At 48.3% G+C, this 16,843-nt stretch overlaps 1 protein-coding gene across 2 annotated transcripts in view; it reads right to left on the bottom strand.

The window, feature by feature from the left end:
• Nucleotides 1–9,688: 9,688 nt before the first annotated feature.
• The window catches only part of LOC109895128 (T-box transcription factor TBX5-like), a 38,519-nt gene continuing 31,364 nt past the window's right edge, over nt 9,689–16,843 (bottom strand). Inside the window, exon 9 of one of the 2 annotated variants that reach the window (XM_020488781.2) lies at nt 9,689–11,289. In XM_020488781.2, the coding sequence (XP_020344370.1) occupies nt 10,718–11,289 (572 nt within the window). In that variant the 3' untranslated portion in view covers nt 9,689–10,717. The remainder of the gene's footprint in view (nt 11,290–16,843) is intronic. The other variant, XM_031829965.1, reaches the window with a different exon arrangement.

Here is a 16,843-nt window from a genome sequence, read left to right as displayed (position 1 = left end):
GGGGGGAGAGAGGGAGGGAGAGGGAAGACAGAGATGGATGGAGGAGGGACGGGGGGTAGACAGAGAGGGATGGAGGAGGGGTAGACAGAGAGGGATGGAGGAGGGAGAGAGGGTAGATAGAGAGGGATGGAGGAGGGAGAGAGGGAGGGAGAGGGAAGACAGAGAGGGATGGAGGAGGGAGGGTAGACAGAGAGGGATGGAGGAGGGAGAGAGGGAGGGAGAGGGAAGACAGAGAGGGATGGAGGAGGGAGGGTAGACAGAGAGGGATTGAGGATGGAGGAGGGAGGGAAGGGAAAGGAAGACAGAGAGGGATGGAGGAGGGAGAGAGGGAGGGAAGGGAAGACAGAGAGGGATGGAGGAGGGAGAGAGGGAGGGAGAGGGAAGACAGAGATGGATGAAGGAGGGAGAGAGGGAGGGAAGGGAAGACAGAGAGGGATGGAGGAGGGAGAGAGGGAGGGAGAGGGAAGACAGAGATGGATGAAGGAGGGAGAGAAGGGAAGACAGAGAGGGATGGAGGAGGGAGGGAGGGTAGACAGAGAGGGATGGAGGAGGGAGGGTAGACAGAGAGGGATGGAGGAGGGAGGGAGGGAGGGAGGGAGGGAGGGAGGGAGGGAGGGAGGGAGGGAGGGAGGGAGGGAGGGAGGGAGGGAGGGAGGGAGGGAGGGAGGGAGGAGGGAGGGAGGGAGGGAGGGAGGGAGGAGGGTAGACAGAGAGGGATGGAGGAAGTAGGGAGGGTAGACAGAGAGGGATGGAGGAGGGAGGGAGGGTAGACAGAGAGGGATGGAAGAGGGAGAGAGGGGAGGGAGAGGGAAGACAGAGAGGGATGGAGGAGGGGGAGAAGGGAAGACAGAGATGGAATGAGGAGGGAGAGAAGGGAAGACAGAGAGGGATTGAGGAAGGAGAGAAGGGAGGGAGAGGGAAGACAGAGAGGGATGGAGGAGGGAGAGAAGGGAAGACAGAGAGGGATTGAGGAGGGAGAGAGGGAGGGAGAGGGAAGACAGAGATGGATGGAGGGGGGAGGGAAGGGAAGACAGAGAGGGATGTAGGAGGGAGAGAGGGAAGGAAGGGAAGACAGAGAGGGATGGAGGAGGGAGAGAGGGAGGGAGAGGGAAGACAGAGATGGATGGAGGAGGGAGGGAAGGGAAGACAGAGAGGGATGGAGGAGGGAGAGAAGGGAAGACAGAGAGGGATGGAGGAGGGAGGGAGGGTAGACAGAGAGGGATGGAGGAGGGAGAGAGGGTAGCCAGAGAGGGATGGAGGAGGGAGAGAGGGAGGGAGAGGGATGGAGGAGGGAGAGAGGGAGGGAGAGGGATGGAGGAGGGAGAGAGGGAGGGAGAGGGAAGACAGAGAGGGATGGAGGAGGGAGAGAAGGGAAGACAGAGAGGGATTGAGGAGAGAGAGAGAGAGAGGGAAGGGAAGACAGAGAGGGATGGAGGAGGGAGAGAAGGGAAGACAGAGAGGGATGGAGGAGGGAGAGAGGGAGGGAGAGGGAAGACAGAGATGGATGGATGGAGGAGGGAGGGAAGGGAAGACAGAGAGGGATGGAGGAGGGAGAGAGGGAGGGAGAGGGAAGACAGAGAGGGATGGAGGAGGGAGAGAGGGAGGGAAGGGAAGACAGAGAGGGATGGAGGAGGGAGGGAGGGTAGACAGAGAGGGATGGAGGAGGGAGAGAGGGAGGGAGAGGGAAGACAGAGAGGGATGGAGGAGGGAGAGAGGGAGGGAAGGGAAGACAGAGAGGGATGGAGGAGGGAGAGAGGGTAGACAGAGGGGGGTGGAGGAGGGAGGGAAGGGAAGACAGAGAGGGATGGAGGAGAGAGAGAGGGAGGGAGAGGGAAGACAGAGAGGGATGGAGGAGGGAGGGAAGGAAGGAAAGACACAGAGGGATGGATGGAGGAGGGAGAGAGGGAGGGAGAGGGAAGACAGAGAGGGATGGAGGAGGGAGGGAAGGGAAGACAGAGATGGATGGATGGAGGAGGGAGGGAAGGGAAGACAGAGAGGGATGGAGGAGGGAGGGAACGGAAGACAGAGAGGGATGGAGGAGGGAGGGAAGGGAAGACAGAGAGGGATGGAGGAGAGAGAGAGGGAGGGAGAGGGAAGACAGAGATGGATGGAGGAGGGAGAGAAGGGAAGACAGAGAGGGATGAAGGAGGGAGGGAGGGTAGACAGAGAGGGATGGAGGAGGGAGGGAGGGTAGACAGAGAGGGATGGAGGAGGGAGGGAGCGTAGACAGAGAGGGATGGAGGAGGGAGAGAGGGAGGGAGAGAGGGATGGAGGAGGGAGAGAGGGGAGGGAGAGGGAAGACAGAGAGGGATGGAGGAGGGAGAGAGGGAGGGAGAGTGAAGACAGAGAGGGTTGGAGGAGGGAGGGAGGGTAGACAGAGAGGGATGGAGGAGGGAGAGAAGGGAAGACAGAGGGATGGAGGAGGGAGAGAGGGGAAGACAGAGAGGGTTGGAGGAGGGAGGGTAGACAGAGAGGGATGGAGGAGGGAGAGAAGGGAAGACAGAGAGGGTTGGAGGAGGGAGGGAGGGTAGACAGAGAGGGATGGAGGAGGGAGGGAGGGTAGACAGAGGGAAGACAGAGATGGATGGATGGAGGAGGGAGGGAAGGGAAGACAGAGAGGGATGGAGGAGGGAGAGAGGGAGGGAGAGGGAAGACAGAGAGGGATGGAGGAGGGAGAGAGGGAGGGAAGGGAAGACAGAGAGGGATGGAGGAGGGAGGGAGGGTAGACAGAGAGGGATGGAGGAGGGAGAGAGGGAGGGAGAGGGAAGACAGAGAGGGATGGAGGAGGGAGAGAGGGAGGGAAGGGAAGACAGAGAGGGATGGAGGAGGGAGAGAGGGTAGACAGAGGGGGGTGGAGGAGGGAGGGAAGGGAAGACAGAGAGGGATGGAGGAGAGAGAGAGGGAGGGAGAGGGAAGACAGAGAGGGATGGAGGAGGGAGGGAAGGAAGGAAAGACAGAGAGGGATGGATGGAGGAGGGAGAGAGGGAGGGAGAGGGAAGACAGAGAGGGATGGAGGAGGGAGGGAAGGGAAGACAGAGATGGATGGATGGAGGAGGGAGGGAAGGGAAGACAGAGAGGGATGGAGGAGGGAGGGAAGGGAAGACAGAGAGGGATGGAGGAGGGAGGGAAGGGAAGACAGAGAGGGATGGAGGAGAGAGAGAGGGAGGGAGAGGGAAGACAGAGATGGATGGAGGAGGGAGAGAAGGGAAGACAGAGAGGGATGGAGGAGGGAGGGAGGGTAGACAGAGAGGGATGGAGGAGGGAGGGAGGGTAGACAGAGAGGGATGGAGGAGGGAGGGAGCGTAGACAGAGAGGGATGGAGGAGGGAGAGAGGGAGGGAGAGAGGGATGGAGGAGGGAGAGAGGGAGGGAGAGGGAAGACAGAGAGGGATGGAGGAGGGAGAGAGGGAGGGAGAGTGAAGACAGAGAGGGTTGGAGGAGGGAGGGAGGGTAGACAGAGAGGGATGGAGGAGGGAGAGAAGGGAAGACAGAGGGATGGAGGAGGGAGAGAGGGGAAGACAGAGAGGGTTGGAGGAGGGAGGGTAGACAGAGAGGGATGGAGGAGGGAGAGAAGGGAAGACAGAGAGGGTTGGAGGAGGGAGGGAGGGTAGACAGAGAGGGATGGAGGAGGGAGGGAGGGTAGACAGAGAGGGATGGAGGAGGGAGGGAGGGTAGACAGAGAGGGATGGAGGAGGGAGAGAGGGGGGAGAGGGAAGACAGAGAGGGATGGAGGAGGGAGAGAGGGAGGGAGAGTAGACAGAGAGGGATGGAGGAAGGAGTGAGGGTAGACAGAGAGGGATGGAGGAGGGAGGGAGGGTAGACAGAGAGGGATGGAGGGAGGGAGGGAGGGAGGGAGGGAGGGAGGGAGGGAGGGAGGGAGGGAGGGAGGGAGGGAGGGTAGACAGAGATGGATGGAGGAGGGAGAGAGGATAGACAGAGAGGGATGGAGGAGGGAGAGAGGATAGACAGAGAGGGATGGAGGAGGGAGAGAGGTTAGACAGAGAGGGATGGAGGAGGGAGAGAGGATAGACAGAGAGGGATGGAGGAGGGAGAGAGGATAGACAGAGAGGGATGGAGGAGGGAGAGAGGATAGACAGAGAGGGATGGAGGAGGGAGAGAGGGTAGACAGAGAGGGATGGAGGAGGGAGAGAAGGGAAGACAGAGAGGGATGGAGGAGGGAGAGGGGAAGACAGAGCGGGAGTGAAGGAAGGAGAGGGTAGGGAGGCAGAGATAACGATAAACACCACTTAGGCTCTTTGATCATATGGTTCATCCATCTCCCAGCTAGACCAGTGTGTTTAAGACAGTTTCCAGACTGAACACTCAGCTTTTGCAATGTACACACACACGCGCACACACACGTGCACACACGCACGCACGCACACACACACACACACACACACACACACACACACACACACACACACACACACACACACACACACACACACACACACACACACAAACACACACACACACACACACACACTATCCGCTGTTAGACAGTCTCAACAGTTACAGAGAGACATTTCTTATTCATAACCTGATTGTGTAATTTCTCTGTCTGGAGAACCCTGTTATATTATTACAGAAGTGTAACTGAACATTCCTCTAGGAGTGTGTGATTTATCTTCACTTTGTTTGTGTGACAGACGGATCAGGGGCCTCTCCCTCTCTCCTCTCCTCTTTGCTTCCCCTCTCTAACACAGGAGAGAAGGGGTTAAGGAAAAACAGACCCTCAAAGGCGCTGTCTGCTTAACCCCCGACCCCAGACACAGAGAGAGAGAGAGAGAGAGAGATACAGAGAGAAAAAAAGAGAGCGAGGGAGAAAGAGGGACAGAGATGTAGAGAGTAAGAGTGTGTTTACATTTTGTCTGTGGCAAAGTCTTGGAGAGAAAGCTGGGGAAAGTCAAGCTGACACACACACACACACACACACACACACACACTTGCACGCACACACACATTTCTCTACAAAGCACTGTGTCTGTCTGAGTGTCTGTGTGTGTGTTGTAACGGGCTCTTCTCTTCCCTGAGCTGTGAGCAGGTGTGAGGAGTCCTTAACCCCACTGAGGAGCAGAAACATGACACCTTAACGAGAAACACTACAGAGGAAAGAGAGAGGGAGAGTGAGATAGGTGACCACCAACAGTCATCATGGAGATGCCCGCTACACTCCAGCACAGCCAACCCCACTCTTCTCTGGGCAGTAGGTCATCTGTGTGAGTGGGTCCAGCTGGAGGAGACGCGAGAGGCCAAACAACCTGTCACACACACACACACACACACACACACACACACACACACACACACACACACACACACACACACACACACACACACACACACACACACACAGCTGCACTCGAACCCCAGAACTAGACTACTCTGTTTAATTTAACCTCCTTTATCAACACTGACAGCTCAGGTCACCTCATAGGTGTTCTTTAACCTGCGCTGTAGGAGTAACCCACTACTCAGCCTGCGCTGTAGGAGTAACCCACTACTCAGCCTGCGCTGTAGGAGTAACCCACTACTCAGCCTGCGCTGTAGGAGTAACCCACTACTCAGCCTGCGCTGTAGGAGTAACCCACTACTCAGCCTGCGCTGTAGGAGTAACCCACTACTCAGCCTGCGCTGTAGGAGTAACCCACTACTCAGCCTGCGCTGTAGGAGTAACCCACTACTCAGCCTGCGCTGTAGGAGTAACCCACTACTCAGCCTGCGCTGTAGGAGTAACCCACTACTCAGCCTGCGCTGTAGGAGTAACCCACTACTCAGCCTGCGCTGTAGGAGTAACCCACTACTCAGCCTGCGCTGTAGGAGTAACCCACTACTCAGCCTGCGCTGTAGGAGTAACCCACTACTCAGCCTGCGCTGTAGGAGTAACCCACTACCCAGCCTGCGCTGTAGGAGTAACCCACTACTCAGCCTTAGTGTGCATGTTCACGTGTATTTGTGTGTGTTCTCATCCGCTGTGGTCCATGGCCAGCAGCACACTTTTAGAAAAAAGGCTTCCAAAAGGTTTATTTGGCTGTCCCCAGCCAAATGGAACACAAAAGGGTTCTACCTGGAACCAAAAATGGTTCTTCAAAGGGTTATCCTATGGGGACAGCCAAAGAACCCTTTTAGGTTCTATATAGCACCTTTTTTTCTAAGTGTACTCCATGTAGAGTTGAGTAAGGACAGTCTTCTACAGTATGTATATGCTGCATATCTCTTCAGAAGGAACATAAACATGACAACAAAGTTATTCCAAATTCTCTTCAAATGTATTTATAAAGCCATTTATTCCAACCATGTTAAACATTGTCTCCATAAGGAAATGACAGGAGATAGAAAAAGCACAAAAACAAACCTTCAATGAGAAACAAACAACTTGAACAATTCAACCAACTATGTGTCATTTCACTAACTTACAACAAAACCAGACAAAATCTCTATACCAATAAATACTATCAAAAATTACAATACAATAAAGCAAAAACACTTCCCATTTGATCACTTATTTCTCAACTCTTACACACACACACACACACACACACACACACACAGGAATGACTCTCCCCCCAGCACGTACTGTACAGAGGCTACCCACTGATCCTCTGTGAACCAATAGTAACTATCCCTATGTTAGTGCAAATCACTCCCGGCCATCACCCAGTTCCAAATAATGCACCCACTGATATGCATATGCAGCATGTTTTTGTTTATCTCATTGGCAAAACATTGTAGTGGCCCACCTCTTGAAGGCAGAGAGAACCTTTTTATGTTTTAAAGTTATTTTCCTGCAATTATACATTTTATTGCCATGGGATGGAGAGAAATGTTGCAATATTATAAGAAACGTAATGCCATTCTATTCGTTTTGTCATGGAGCTGAGAGAGAATTGTGCGGTTTACCTCAAATTTCCTGCTATTTTACACATTTTGCCATGGGGGTAGAGAGAAATTTTGCATGCCGTTTTAAAGCACATTTCCTGAAATTCTACATATTTTGCCATGAATTATGCCATGATAATATGAAATCTTAGTGAGAGTGACTCACAAAGAGGACACCCTGGGGGTCAGGGCCCCTGTGCACGTGCCCTTCATGTTCGGTCGGTAATTCGGCCATGATTACTACAAGTTTAGATATCTAGATAGACTAACTTACCAATCTAAAAAAATGTAGCTGGCATGGGCTAATTGAGCGACTTACACAATAAGAGGAATGATGCACAACCAAGGTTTGATTGGTCAGTTCGGGGTAACGGAGTGTTGTTTAGCCAGTTCGGGGTAAAGGAGTGTTGTTTAGCCAGTTCGGGGTAACGGAGTGTTGTTTAGCCAGTTCGGGGTAACGGAGTGTTGTTTAGCCAGTTCGGGGTAGCGGAGTGTTGTTTAGCCAGTTCGGGGTAACGGAGTGTTGTTTAGCCAGTTCGGGGTAACGGAGTGTTGTTTAGCCAGTTCGGGGTAACGGAGTGTTGTTTAGCCAGTTCGGGGTAACGGAGTGTTGTTTAGCCAGTTCGGGGTAACGGAGTGTTGTTTAGCCAGTTCGGGGTAACGGAGTGTTGCTTAGCCAGTTCGGGGTAACGGAGTGTTGTTTTGCCAGTTCGAGGTAACGGAGTGTTGTTTTGCCAGTTCGGGGTAACGGAGTGTTGTTTTGCCAGTTCGGGGTAACGGAGTGTTGTTTAGCCAGTTCGGGGTAACGGAGTGTTGTTTAGCCAGTTCGGGGTAACGGAGTGTTGTTTAGCCAGTTCGGGGTAACGGAGTGTTGTTTAGCCAGTTCGGGGTAACGGAGTGTTGTTTAGCCAGTTCGGGGTAACGGAGTGTTGTTTAGCCAGTTCGGGGTAACGGAGTGTGGTTTAGCCAGTTCGGGGTAACGGAGTGTTGTTTAGCCAGTTCGGGTAACGGAGTGTTGTTTAGCCAGTTCGGGGTAACGGAGTGTTGTTTAGCCAGTTCGGGGTAACGGAGTGTTGTTTAGCCAGTTCGGGGTAACGGAGTGTTGTTTAGCCAGTTCGGGGTAACGGAGTGTTGTTTAGCCAGTTCGGGGTAACGGAGTGTTGTTTAGCCAGTTCGGGGTAACGGAGTGTTGTTTAGCCAGTTCGGGGTAACGGAGTGTTGTTTAGCCAGTTCGGGGTAACGGAGTGTTGTTTAGCCAGTTCGGGGTAACGGAGTGTTGTTTAGCCAGTTCGGGGTAACGGAGTGTTGTTTTGCCAGTTCGGGGTAACGGAGTGTTGTTTAGCCAGTTCGGGGTAACGGAGTGTTGTTTAGCCATTTCGGGGTAACGGAGTGTTGTTTAGCCAGTTCGGGGTAACGGAGTGTTGTTTAGCCAGTTCGGGGTAACGGAGTGTGGTTTAGCCAGTTCGGGGTAACGGAGTGTTGTTTAGCCAGTTCGGGGTAACGGAGTGTTGTTTAGCCAGTTCGGGGTAACGGAGTGTTGTTTAGCCAGTTCGAGGTAACGGAGTGTTGTTTAGCCAGTTCGGGGTAACGGAGTGTTGTTTAGCCAGTTCGGGGTAACGCAGTGTTGTTTAGCCAGTTCGGGGTAACGGAGTGTTATTTAGCCAGTTCGGGGTAACGGAGTGTTGTTTAGCCAGTTCGGGGTAACGGAGTGTTGTTTAGCCAGTTCTGGGTAACGGAGTGTTGTTTAGCCAGTTCGGGGTAAAGGAGTGTTGTTTAGCCAGTTCGGGAGTAAAGGACATGGCAGCTGTGACCGCAACATGATGATGAAATGTGTGAATATCAAAAATGCAATTGGATTGTGTACAGGTCTTCTGCCCTGCGGCTGCCTCCAAACGAAACTGAAGGTGTGTGTGTGTAGCAGGCACGTGCACAGCACAGGAGGCTGTTGAGGGGAGGACGGCTCATAATAATGGCTGGAACGGAGAAGATGGAATGGCATCAAACACATGGAAATCATTTCTTTGATGTAATTGTTACTATTCCACTTATTCCACTCCAGCCATTACCACGAGCCAGTCCTCCCCAATTAAGGTGCCACCAACCTCCTGTGGTGCACAGACAGAGCCCTAGGGGTGTTGGAGCACCTGCCCTTTGCCCTCCTTTGAAAAAAGTGCCCTTTTGATTAGTGTCGTCTCTTCTAACTTCCAATGCAACACATTGTCCGTCAAATTAGATCATTTCTCATGAACTCTCCAATCATGAGATAAGTCCCCTCCTCTGCCCTTTTGCCACTGCGATCCTCCTACATGTATTATCTACCTACCGGTACCGGGCGGGGAATTTTAAATGAATATTGCCAGTAGTGGGTTACTTTGGAGTTGCTAGCATGTGTTGTTTCACGGTCAGGGACATGGAAGGGGACATCTGCAGTTTGACAGTTTCAATTAGTTATTTTTTATTTTTATTTTACCCCTTTTTCTCCCCAATTTCGTGGTATCCAATTGTTAGTAGCTACTATCTTGTCTCATCACTACAATTCCCGTACGGGCTCGGGAGAGACGAAGGTTGAAAGTCATGCGTCCTCCGATACACAACCCAACCAAGCCTCACTGCTTAACACAGCGCGCATCCAACCCGGAAGCCAGCCGCACCAATGTGTTGGAGGAAACACCGTGCACCTGGCAACCTTGGTTAGCGTGCACTGCGCCCGGCCCGCCACAGGAGTCGCTGGTGCGCGATGAGACAAGGATATCCCTACCGGCCAAGCCCTCCCTAACCCGGACGCTAGGCCAATTGTGCGTAGCCCCACAGACCTCCCGGTCGCGGTCGGTTACGACAGAGCCTGGGCGCGAACCCAGAGTCTCTGGTGGCCCTTAACCACTGCGCCACCCGGGAGGCCCCCACAGTTTGACTGTTTGTCAATAGCAGAACAAATTTAAATCAGATAAACACTAGTTAGCTTGTTTTGACAGCATAACCATGCTAACTAGCTGATTCATTACCTACATTCTAGATGATCAGCTGATATAGCTGTCATTTGTGGTTCTAGCTTTAATGCCCTACAATGTGTGATGAATGAGTGTTATTGCAGAGAATTAAGGCCTATGTAAAAAAACATTAATACATTAGAATTTGGCTACAAGAGCAGTAGAAAACAATGAATGGATTTAAGTTATATATATTATTATTTTGGGGGGTTTATTTCACTTTGAGAACCTGCCCCACCAAAGATCTGTGTATGGCCCTGTGTGTGTGTGTGTGTGTCACGTCTTACTCCCTGCAGCCTGATCTAAACTAACTGTTTATCTCTCTTCTGCTCTGCCTGTGGCCACTCAGCCGGCCTCTCAGCCGACATTAACTCACAGCAGCCCTGAGCTGAGCTGAGCTGACACAAACACACACACACACACACACACACACACACACACACACACACACACACACACACACACACACAAACCAACTGGAAACCACAGCCACAGAGATACTGTCACACTTCTTCAGGGGACAGACAGGTAACATTATTTTAAAAAGTCTCAGGGATGAAGTTCGGAATGTTGTAGTTGATGGTGTCATCTTCCTTCCTGTCCCTCCAGTTAGAGTGCTTATCCACCTGGTTCCGCTAACATCAGTTCCTTCCAGAGTGGTCCCAGACAGAGGGGGGGTGGTATTAAATGTAACACAAAGACGATCCAAGGCTCAATCCACAGCACAGGGAAAGACACAATTGGCAAATTAAATCTCTTCACACATCAAACGACACACCTCACATAAACACCTCACATAAATAGAACCCCCAGCCACCAGTCTGTCTTTCCCCTACACCTGTGGTTCAATCAGGTGGGCTCGCTCCACTCTGGGACCCCTCCCCTGGTCTGTGTATGTAGGGTGTGGTATTGGGTAGGAGACAGGGAGGTGGGGTAGCAGTGGTACTCTCTGAGGGGTGGGCTGGTGTGTTGGGGTGTCTGGGGTAGTCTGGAGTTCTGGGTCTGGTAGGGGCACTGGGAGAGAGAGTCCTCCAGAGGAGGAGAGCATTGGTGGGCTACTGAGCTCAGCTGAGAGCCCCGGGGACTGCAGGAGTAGGGCTGGTGGGGGAAGGTCATGTAGGGGTCAGTAGGGGTCATGGGGGTCATAGCAGGAGTCAAAGGGCAGCTGTAGGACCAGGATGTACAGCTGAGGTCATCCAGTCTGGGCTCAGATCCAGCAAACATACACGCCTGCCGCTGCCCCGCCTCTGACCTGTAGAGGGAGTCAGAGAGACCAGGGGGATGGGGATGGACAGCGGGAGGAAGAGGAGGAGGAGGAGGGTAAGCAGATAGGTGATAGTAAGACTCAACATCGCTGGGAGAACTGTTGATGTAGGACTTCCTGTACTGGTGATGCTCTGTTGTAGGACAGGTATCATCTGCTGTAGAGAGAGAGAGAAAGAGAAAGAGAAAGAGAGAGAGAGAGAGAGAGAGAGAGAGAGAGAGAGAGAGAGAGAGAGAGAGAGAGATAGAGGGAGAATGAGGTGTAAGATTGTGGAATACACTATGAAAGGAACTGCCCAGCAAGCACATTTGGTTCCTTGGAAGTTGTGGGAACGTACATTCTTGGTTCCCCGTTGGTTCTGGTAACGAAGCCATAAAGTTTCCTGACCGACAAAATGTAAAGCTTTTTTAAACATTCTGAGAACAGAAGTGAAATTTTCTACTGCTCTGGGAAAGTACATTTTTAGGTTGCAGGAAGGTTTTGAGAGTGTTTTACTGTGGTTCCCTGAAAATTTTCCTGAGAGGTTTTATTAACATTCTGAGAACAGAAATGATAGGTTATTTTGAGGTTTTTGAATAACTTCCTGGAAACATTCACTGAATGTTTCAATAGCAATGATAGCTTGCATTAATGGTTTTGAACTCAAAGCACAGACAGTACACATGGAGATTCATTTGCATTGGCAAACACATTTCTTTTTTATTGTGGCACGGCATCAGTGAGGTTCAAACCTATGATCTCCTGTTCTCTAACCATGGAATTAGTCCACTGTGCCACCAGGATGTAGCTAGCATGCCATGGTTTTTTAACTCATACAAAGCTGTTCAATTTAGCCCATTCAAACAGATCCTATTTCAAAGGAAACAAGCACTCATTAAGATCAGGTGTGGCCAATAAGTGGGCGTGACCACACACATGAACACACTTAACAAGACGGAATGTAAATGTTTTTCAATAACATTCTTAGACCGTTCTTTGAACATTACTAATGTATTTATGGAACGTTTTCTTAATGTTCTGAGAACATGACTTTAACTAGAACCATGACGAAACCTGTAGTAAAAATTATGCTGAAGTATTGAAATTCCCAAAGGAGAACGTTGATTCTTAACGTTCTCTGAACTATTTGAGACCAATCCCAATGTAAAAGCAGTTGGAGAATGTTCCTAGAACATTACCAAAAATGTAACCATGCTTGAACCTTTAGGAAATGTTCTGTTAAAGTAATGAAACACCAAGAAAAGAAAGTTATTTTGTCAAGATCCTTCAATGTGCTGAGAATATTCCAAAGTTAAGCAACTGTCCTGCACCACTCCTAGAACGTTGTGGGAAGGTTATATGCTAAATAACCACAGGACAACCAAGCTCCCATTAAGCTCTAAGAAACATTAGGTTTTCAGCATGCTATGTGCTAGCTGGGTGACTAGCAACGTCAATCATAGAAACAAAACATGCCCGACTCAAAGAGGCATAAAAAACGTATCCAGTGTCTAGAGCAGGGGTGTCAAACTCATTTTACCATGTGGGCCGCATTCCATCTTCAACAAGGTCTGGAGGTCCGCAATGAAAATTGGTTATATTTCCTTGTCGTCAAAATGTGCTAAACATTTTCCTCTATCCATCGTTATTGGAATGTTTGATGCTCCCTGATCTGTCTTGCTTTCATTTAGGTTGTGTTTCAACAAGTTCTCAGTCTCACATCAGAATGATACATTCATCGATGTTTGTCATTACATTTTTTTGTGTTTGTTACAAAGTCAAATTTCAAAGTGTTTAAAGTTAAGTTTAGGCATTAACTCTGAAGTTTTAGGGTTAAGGTGGAGTTTAGGCATTAACTCTGAAGTTTTAGGGTTAAGGTGGAGTTTAGGCATTAACTCTGAATTCTTAGGGTTAAGGTGGAGTTTAGGCATTAACTCTGAAGTTTTAGGGTTAGGGTGGAGTTTAGGCATTAACTCTGAAGTTTTAGGGTTAGGGTGGAGTTTAGGCATTAACTCTGAAGTTTTAGGGTTAAGGTGGAGTTTAGGCATTAACTCTGAAGTTTTAGGGTTAAGGTGGAGTTTAGGCATTAACTCTGAATTCTTAGGGTTAGGGTGGAGTTCAGGCATTAACTCTGAATTCTTAGGGTTAGGGTGGAGTTTAGGCATTAACTCTGAAGTTTTAGGGTTAGGGTGGAGTTCAGGCATTAACTCTGAAGTTTTAGGGTTAGGGTGGAGTTCAGGCATTAACTCTGAAGTTTTAGGGTTAGGGTGGAGTTCAGGCATTAACTCTGAAGCTTTAGGGTTAAGGTGGAGTTTAGGCATTAACTCTGAATTTTTAGGGTTAAGGTGGAGTTTAGGCATTAAAACTTGTTATGGCTGCAATCTCACTACCGGGCTCGATATGACAACTACCAGTGAAAATAGAGGGCGCCAAATTCAAACCACAGAAATCTCATAATTACAATTCCTAAAACATACATGTGTCTCATACCATTTTAAAGCTTTCAAATATGCTTTTCAGCAAAAGCCCTATAAACGATTATGTTAGGTCTCCACCAAACCACAATAAGCACAGCCATTTTCCAGCAAAATATAGCATTCACAAAAAGCGGAAATAGAGATAAAATGTATCCCTAACCTTGAATTATCTTCATCAGATGACACTCATAGGACTTCATGTTACACAATACATGCATGTTTTGTTTGATAAAGTTCATATTTATATAAAAAAATCTGAGTTTACATTGGCGAATTAGATTCACTAGTTCCAAAAACATCAAGTGATGTTGCACAGCCTCATCGTTTCAACAGAAATGTAGATGATAATACAAGTTGTACACATGGAATTATAGATATACCTCTCCTTAATGCACCGCTGTGTCAGATTTCAAAAAAAGTTAGCAACACATGCAATAATCTGAGACGGAGCTCAGAACATTAGCCAAATTAGCAACCATGTTGGAGTCAACAGAAACCAGATAAGACAAGATAAATGTTTCCTTACCTTTGATGAACTTCATCAGAATGCAGTCCTAGGAATCCCAGGTCCACAATAAATGCTTGATTTGTTCGAAAATGTCCGTTATTTATGTCCAATTAGCTACTTTGGTTAGCGTGTTTGGTAAACAATTCCAAAGTCACAACGTGCGTCCACTATAATGTGACGAAATGACCAAAAGTTCCGTAACAGTCAGTGGAAACATGTCAAACGATGTACTGAATCAATCTTTAGAAAGTTGTTTACATATATCTTGAATAACATTCCAACCGGAGAATTAGAATTACTTCAGATGACCGGTGGAACGCAGGTCCTTCCACTGTGAATGTGCATAGTGAAAGCATGGTCAACTCGTGGCAGTGGTGACTATTTCCTGTCTCATTTGACCCCCCTTCACATTAGAGTCATCAGACAAAATTCTATTGACTGTTGATACAGTGCCTTGCGAAAGTATTCGGCCCCATTGAACTTTGCGACCTTTTGCCACATTTCAGGCTTCAAACATAAAGATATAAAACTGTATTTTTTTGTGAAGAATCAAAAACAAGTGGGACACAATCATGAAGTGGAACAACATTTATTGGATATTTCAAACTTTTTTAACAAATCAAAAACTGAAAAATTGGGAGTGCAAAATTATTCAGCCCCCTTAAGTTAATACTTTGTAGCCACTTTTTGCTGTGATTACAGCTGTAAGTCGCTTGGGGTATGTCTCTATCAGTTTTGCACATCGAGAGACTGACATTTTTTCCCATTCCTCCTTGCAAAACAGCTCGAGCTCAGTGAGGTTGGATGGAGAGCATTTGTGAACAGCAGTTTTCAGTTCTTTCCACAGATTCTCGATTGGATTCAGGTCTTGACTTTGACTTGGCCATTCTAACACCTGGATATGTTTATTTTTGAACCATTCCATTGTAGATTTTGCTTTATGTTTTGGATCATTGTCTTGTTGGAAGACAAATCTCCGTCCCAGTCTCAGGTCTTTTGCAGACTCCATCAGGTTTTCTTCCAGAATGGTCCTGTATTTGGCTCCATCCATCTTCCCATCAATTTTAACCATCTTCCCTGTCCCTGCTGAAGAAAAGCAGGCCCAAACCATGATGCTGCCACCACCATGTTTGACAGTGGGGATGGTGTGTTCAGGGTGATGCGCTGTGTTGCTTTTACGCCAAACATAACGTTTTGCATTGTTGCCAAAAAGTTCAATTTTGGTTTCATCTGACCAGAGCACCTTCTTCCACATGTTTGGTGTGTCTCCCAGGTGGTTTGTGGCAAACTTTAAACAACACTTTTTATGGATATCTTTAAGAAATAAAGGCCAGATTTGTGCAATATACGACTGATTGTTGTCCTATGGACAGAGTCTCCCACCTCAGCTGTAGATCTCTGCAGTTCATCCAGAGTGATCATGGGCCTCTTGGCTGCATCTCTGATCAGTCTTCTCCTTGTATGAGCTGAAAGTTTAGAGGGACGGCCAGGTCTTGGTAGATTTGCAGTGGTCTGATACTCCTTCCATTTCAATATTATCGCTTGCACAGTGCTCCTTGGGATGTTTAAAGCTTGAGAAATATTTTTGTATCCAAATCTGGCTTTAAACTTCTTCACAACAGTATCTCGGACCTGCCTGGTGTGTTCCTTGTTCTTCATGATGCTCTCTGCGCTTTTAACGGACGTCTGAGACTATCACAATGCAGGTGCATTTATACGGAGACTTGATTACACACAGGTGGATTGTATTTATCATCATTAGTCATTTAGGTCAACATTGGATCATTCAGAGATCCTCACTGAACTTCTGGAGAGAGTTTGCTGCACTGAAAGTAAAGGGGCTGAATAATTTTGCACGCCCAATTTTTCTGTTTTTGATTTGTTAAAAAAGTTTGAAATATCCAATAAATGTCGTTCCACTTCATGATTGTGTCCCACTTGTTGTTGATTCTTCACAAAAAAATACAGTTTTATATCTTTATGTTTGAAGCCTGAAATGTGGCAAAAGGTCGCAAAGTTCAAGGGGGCCGAATACTTTCGCAAAGCACTGTATCTAGTGGAAGGAGTAGGAAGTGAAAACTCATCCATATCTCGCTGTAATTTCAATGAGAGCTTGGTTGAAAATCTGCCACCATCAGAAAAAAACAGGAAGTGGAATTTCTCAGGTTTTTGCCTGCTATGTGAGTTCTGTTATATTCACAGACATAATTCAAACAGTTTTAGAAACTTCAGTGTTTTCTATCCAATACTAATAATAATATGCAAATATGAGCAACTATGACTGAGGAGCAGGCCGTTGAATATGGGCACCTCTGTGCACCTTTCATCCAAGCTACTCAATACTACCCCTGCAGCCATAAGAAGTTAACTCTAAATGGTTGAGGTAAGGGTTAAGGTTTGGGATACATTTAAAACTAAAATATTCAAAACAACTTTGCATTACTGGATTTGAATTTACAGATGCTTACGCCCATTCGCTATCCCCATCCACAACAACCTAGAAAACCAAACCTACTTGAAGGTAACAGCGCTCACTGTTGCCTCTAGTGGCCGGCTTCCACATAATTTCCCGACGTCCTCAGACATGGATGGACGTTGAATACTGACTTGTATAAAGGGTGATCTGGCTGGATTATTAGCGATCTGGACACAGTCAGGAAACATTATCATTTCTACACAGTTTTGATTTGGTTTTAGACATTTGAAAGTATATTGGAAAAAATTTAATAAATACTCAAACCACCCGT

Source organism: Oncorhynchus kisutch, linkage group LG8, assembly GCF_002021735.2.
Source record: "Oncorhynchus kisutch isolate 150728-3 linkage group LG8, Okis_V2, whole genome shotgun sequence".
In the NCBI taxonomy this organism is placed as follows: Eukaryota; Metazoa; Chordata; class Actinopteri; order Salmoniformes; family Salmonidae; genus Oncorhynchus; species Oncorhynchus kisutch.
The sequence above is the reverse complement of the archived record's forward strand: the minus strand, read 5'-3'. Positions and strand labels throughout refer to the sequence as shown.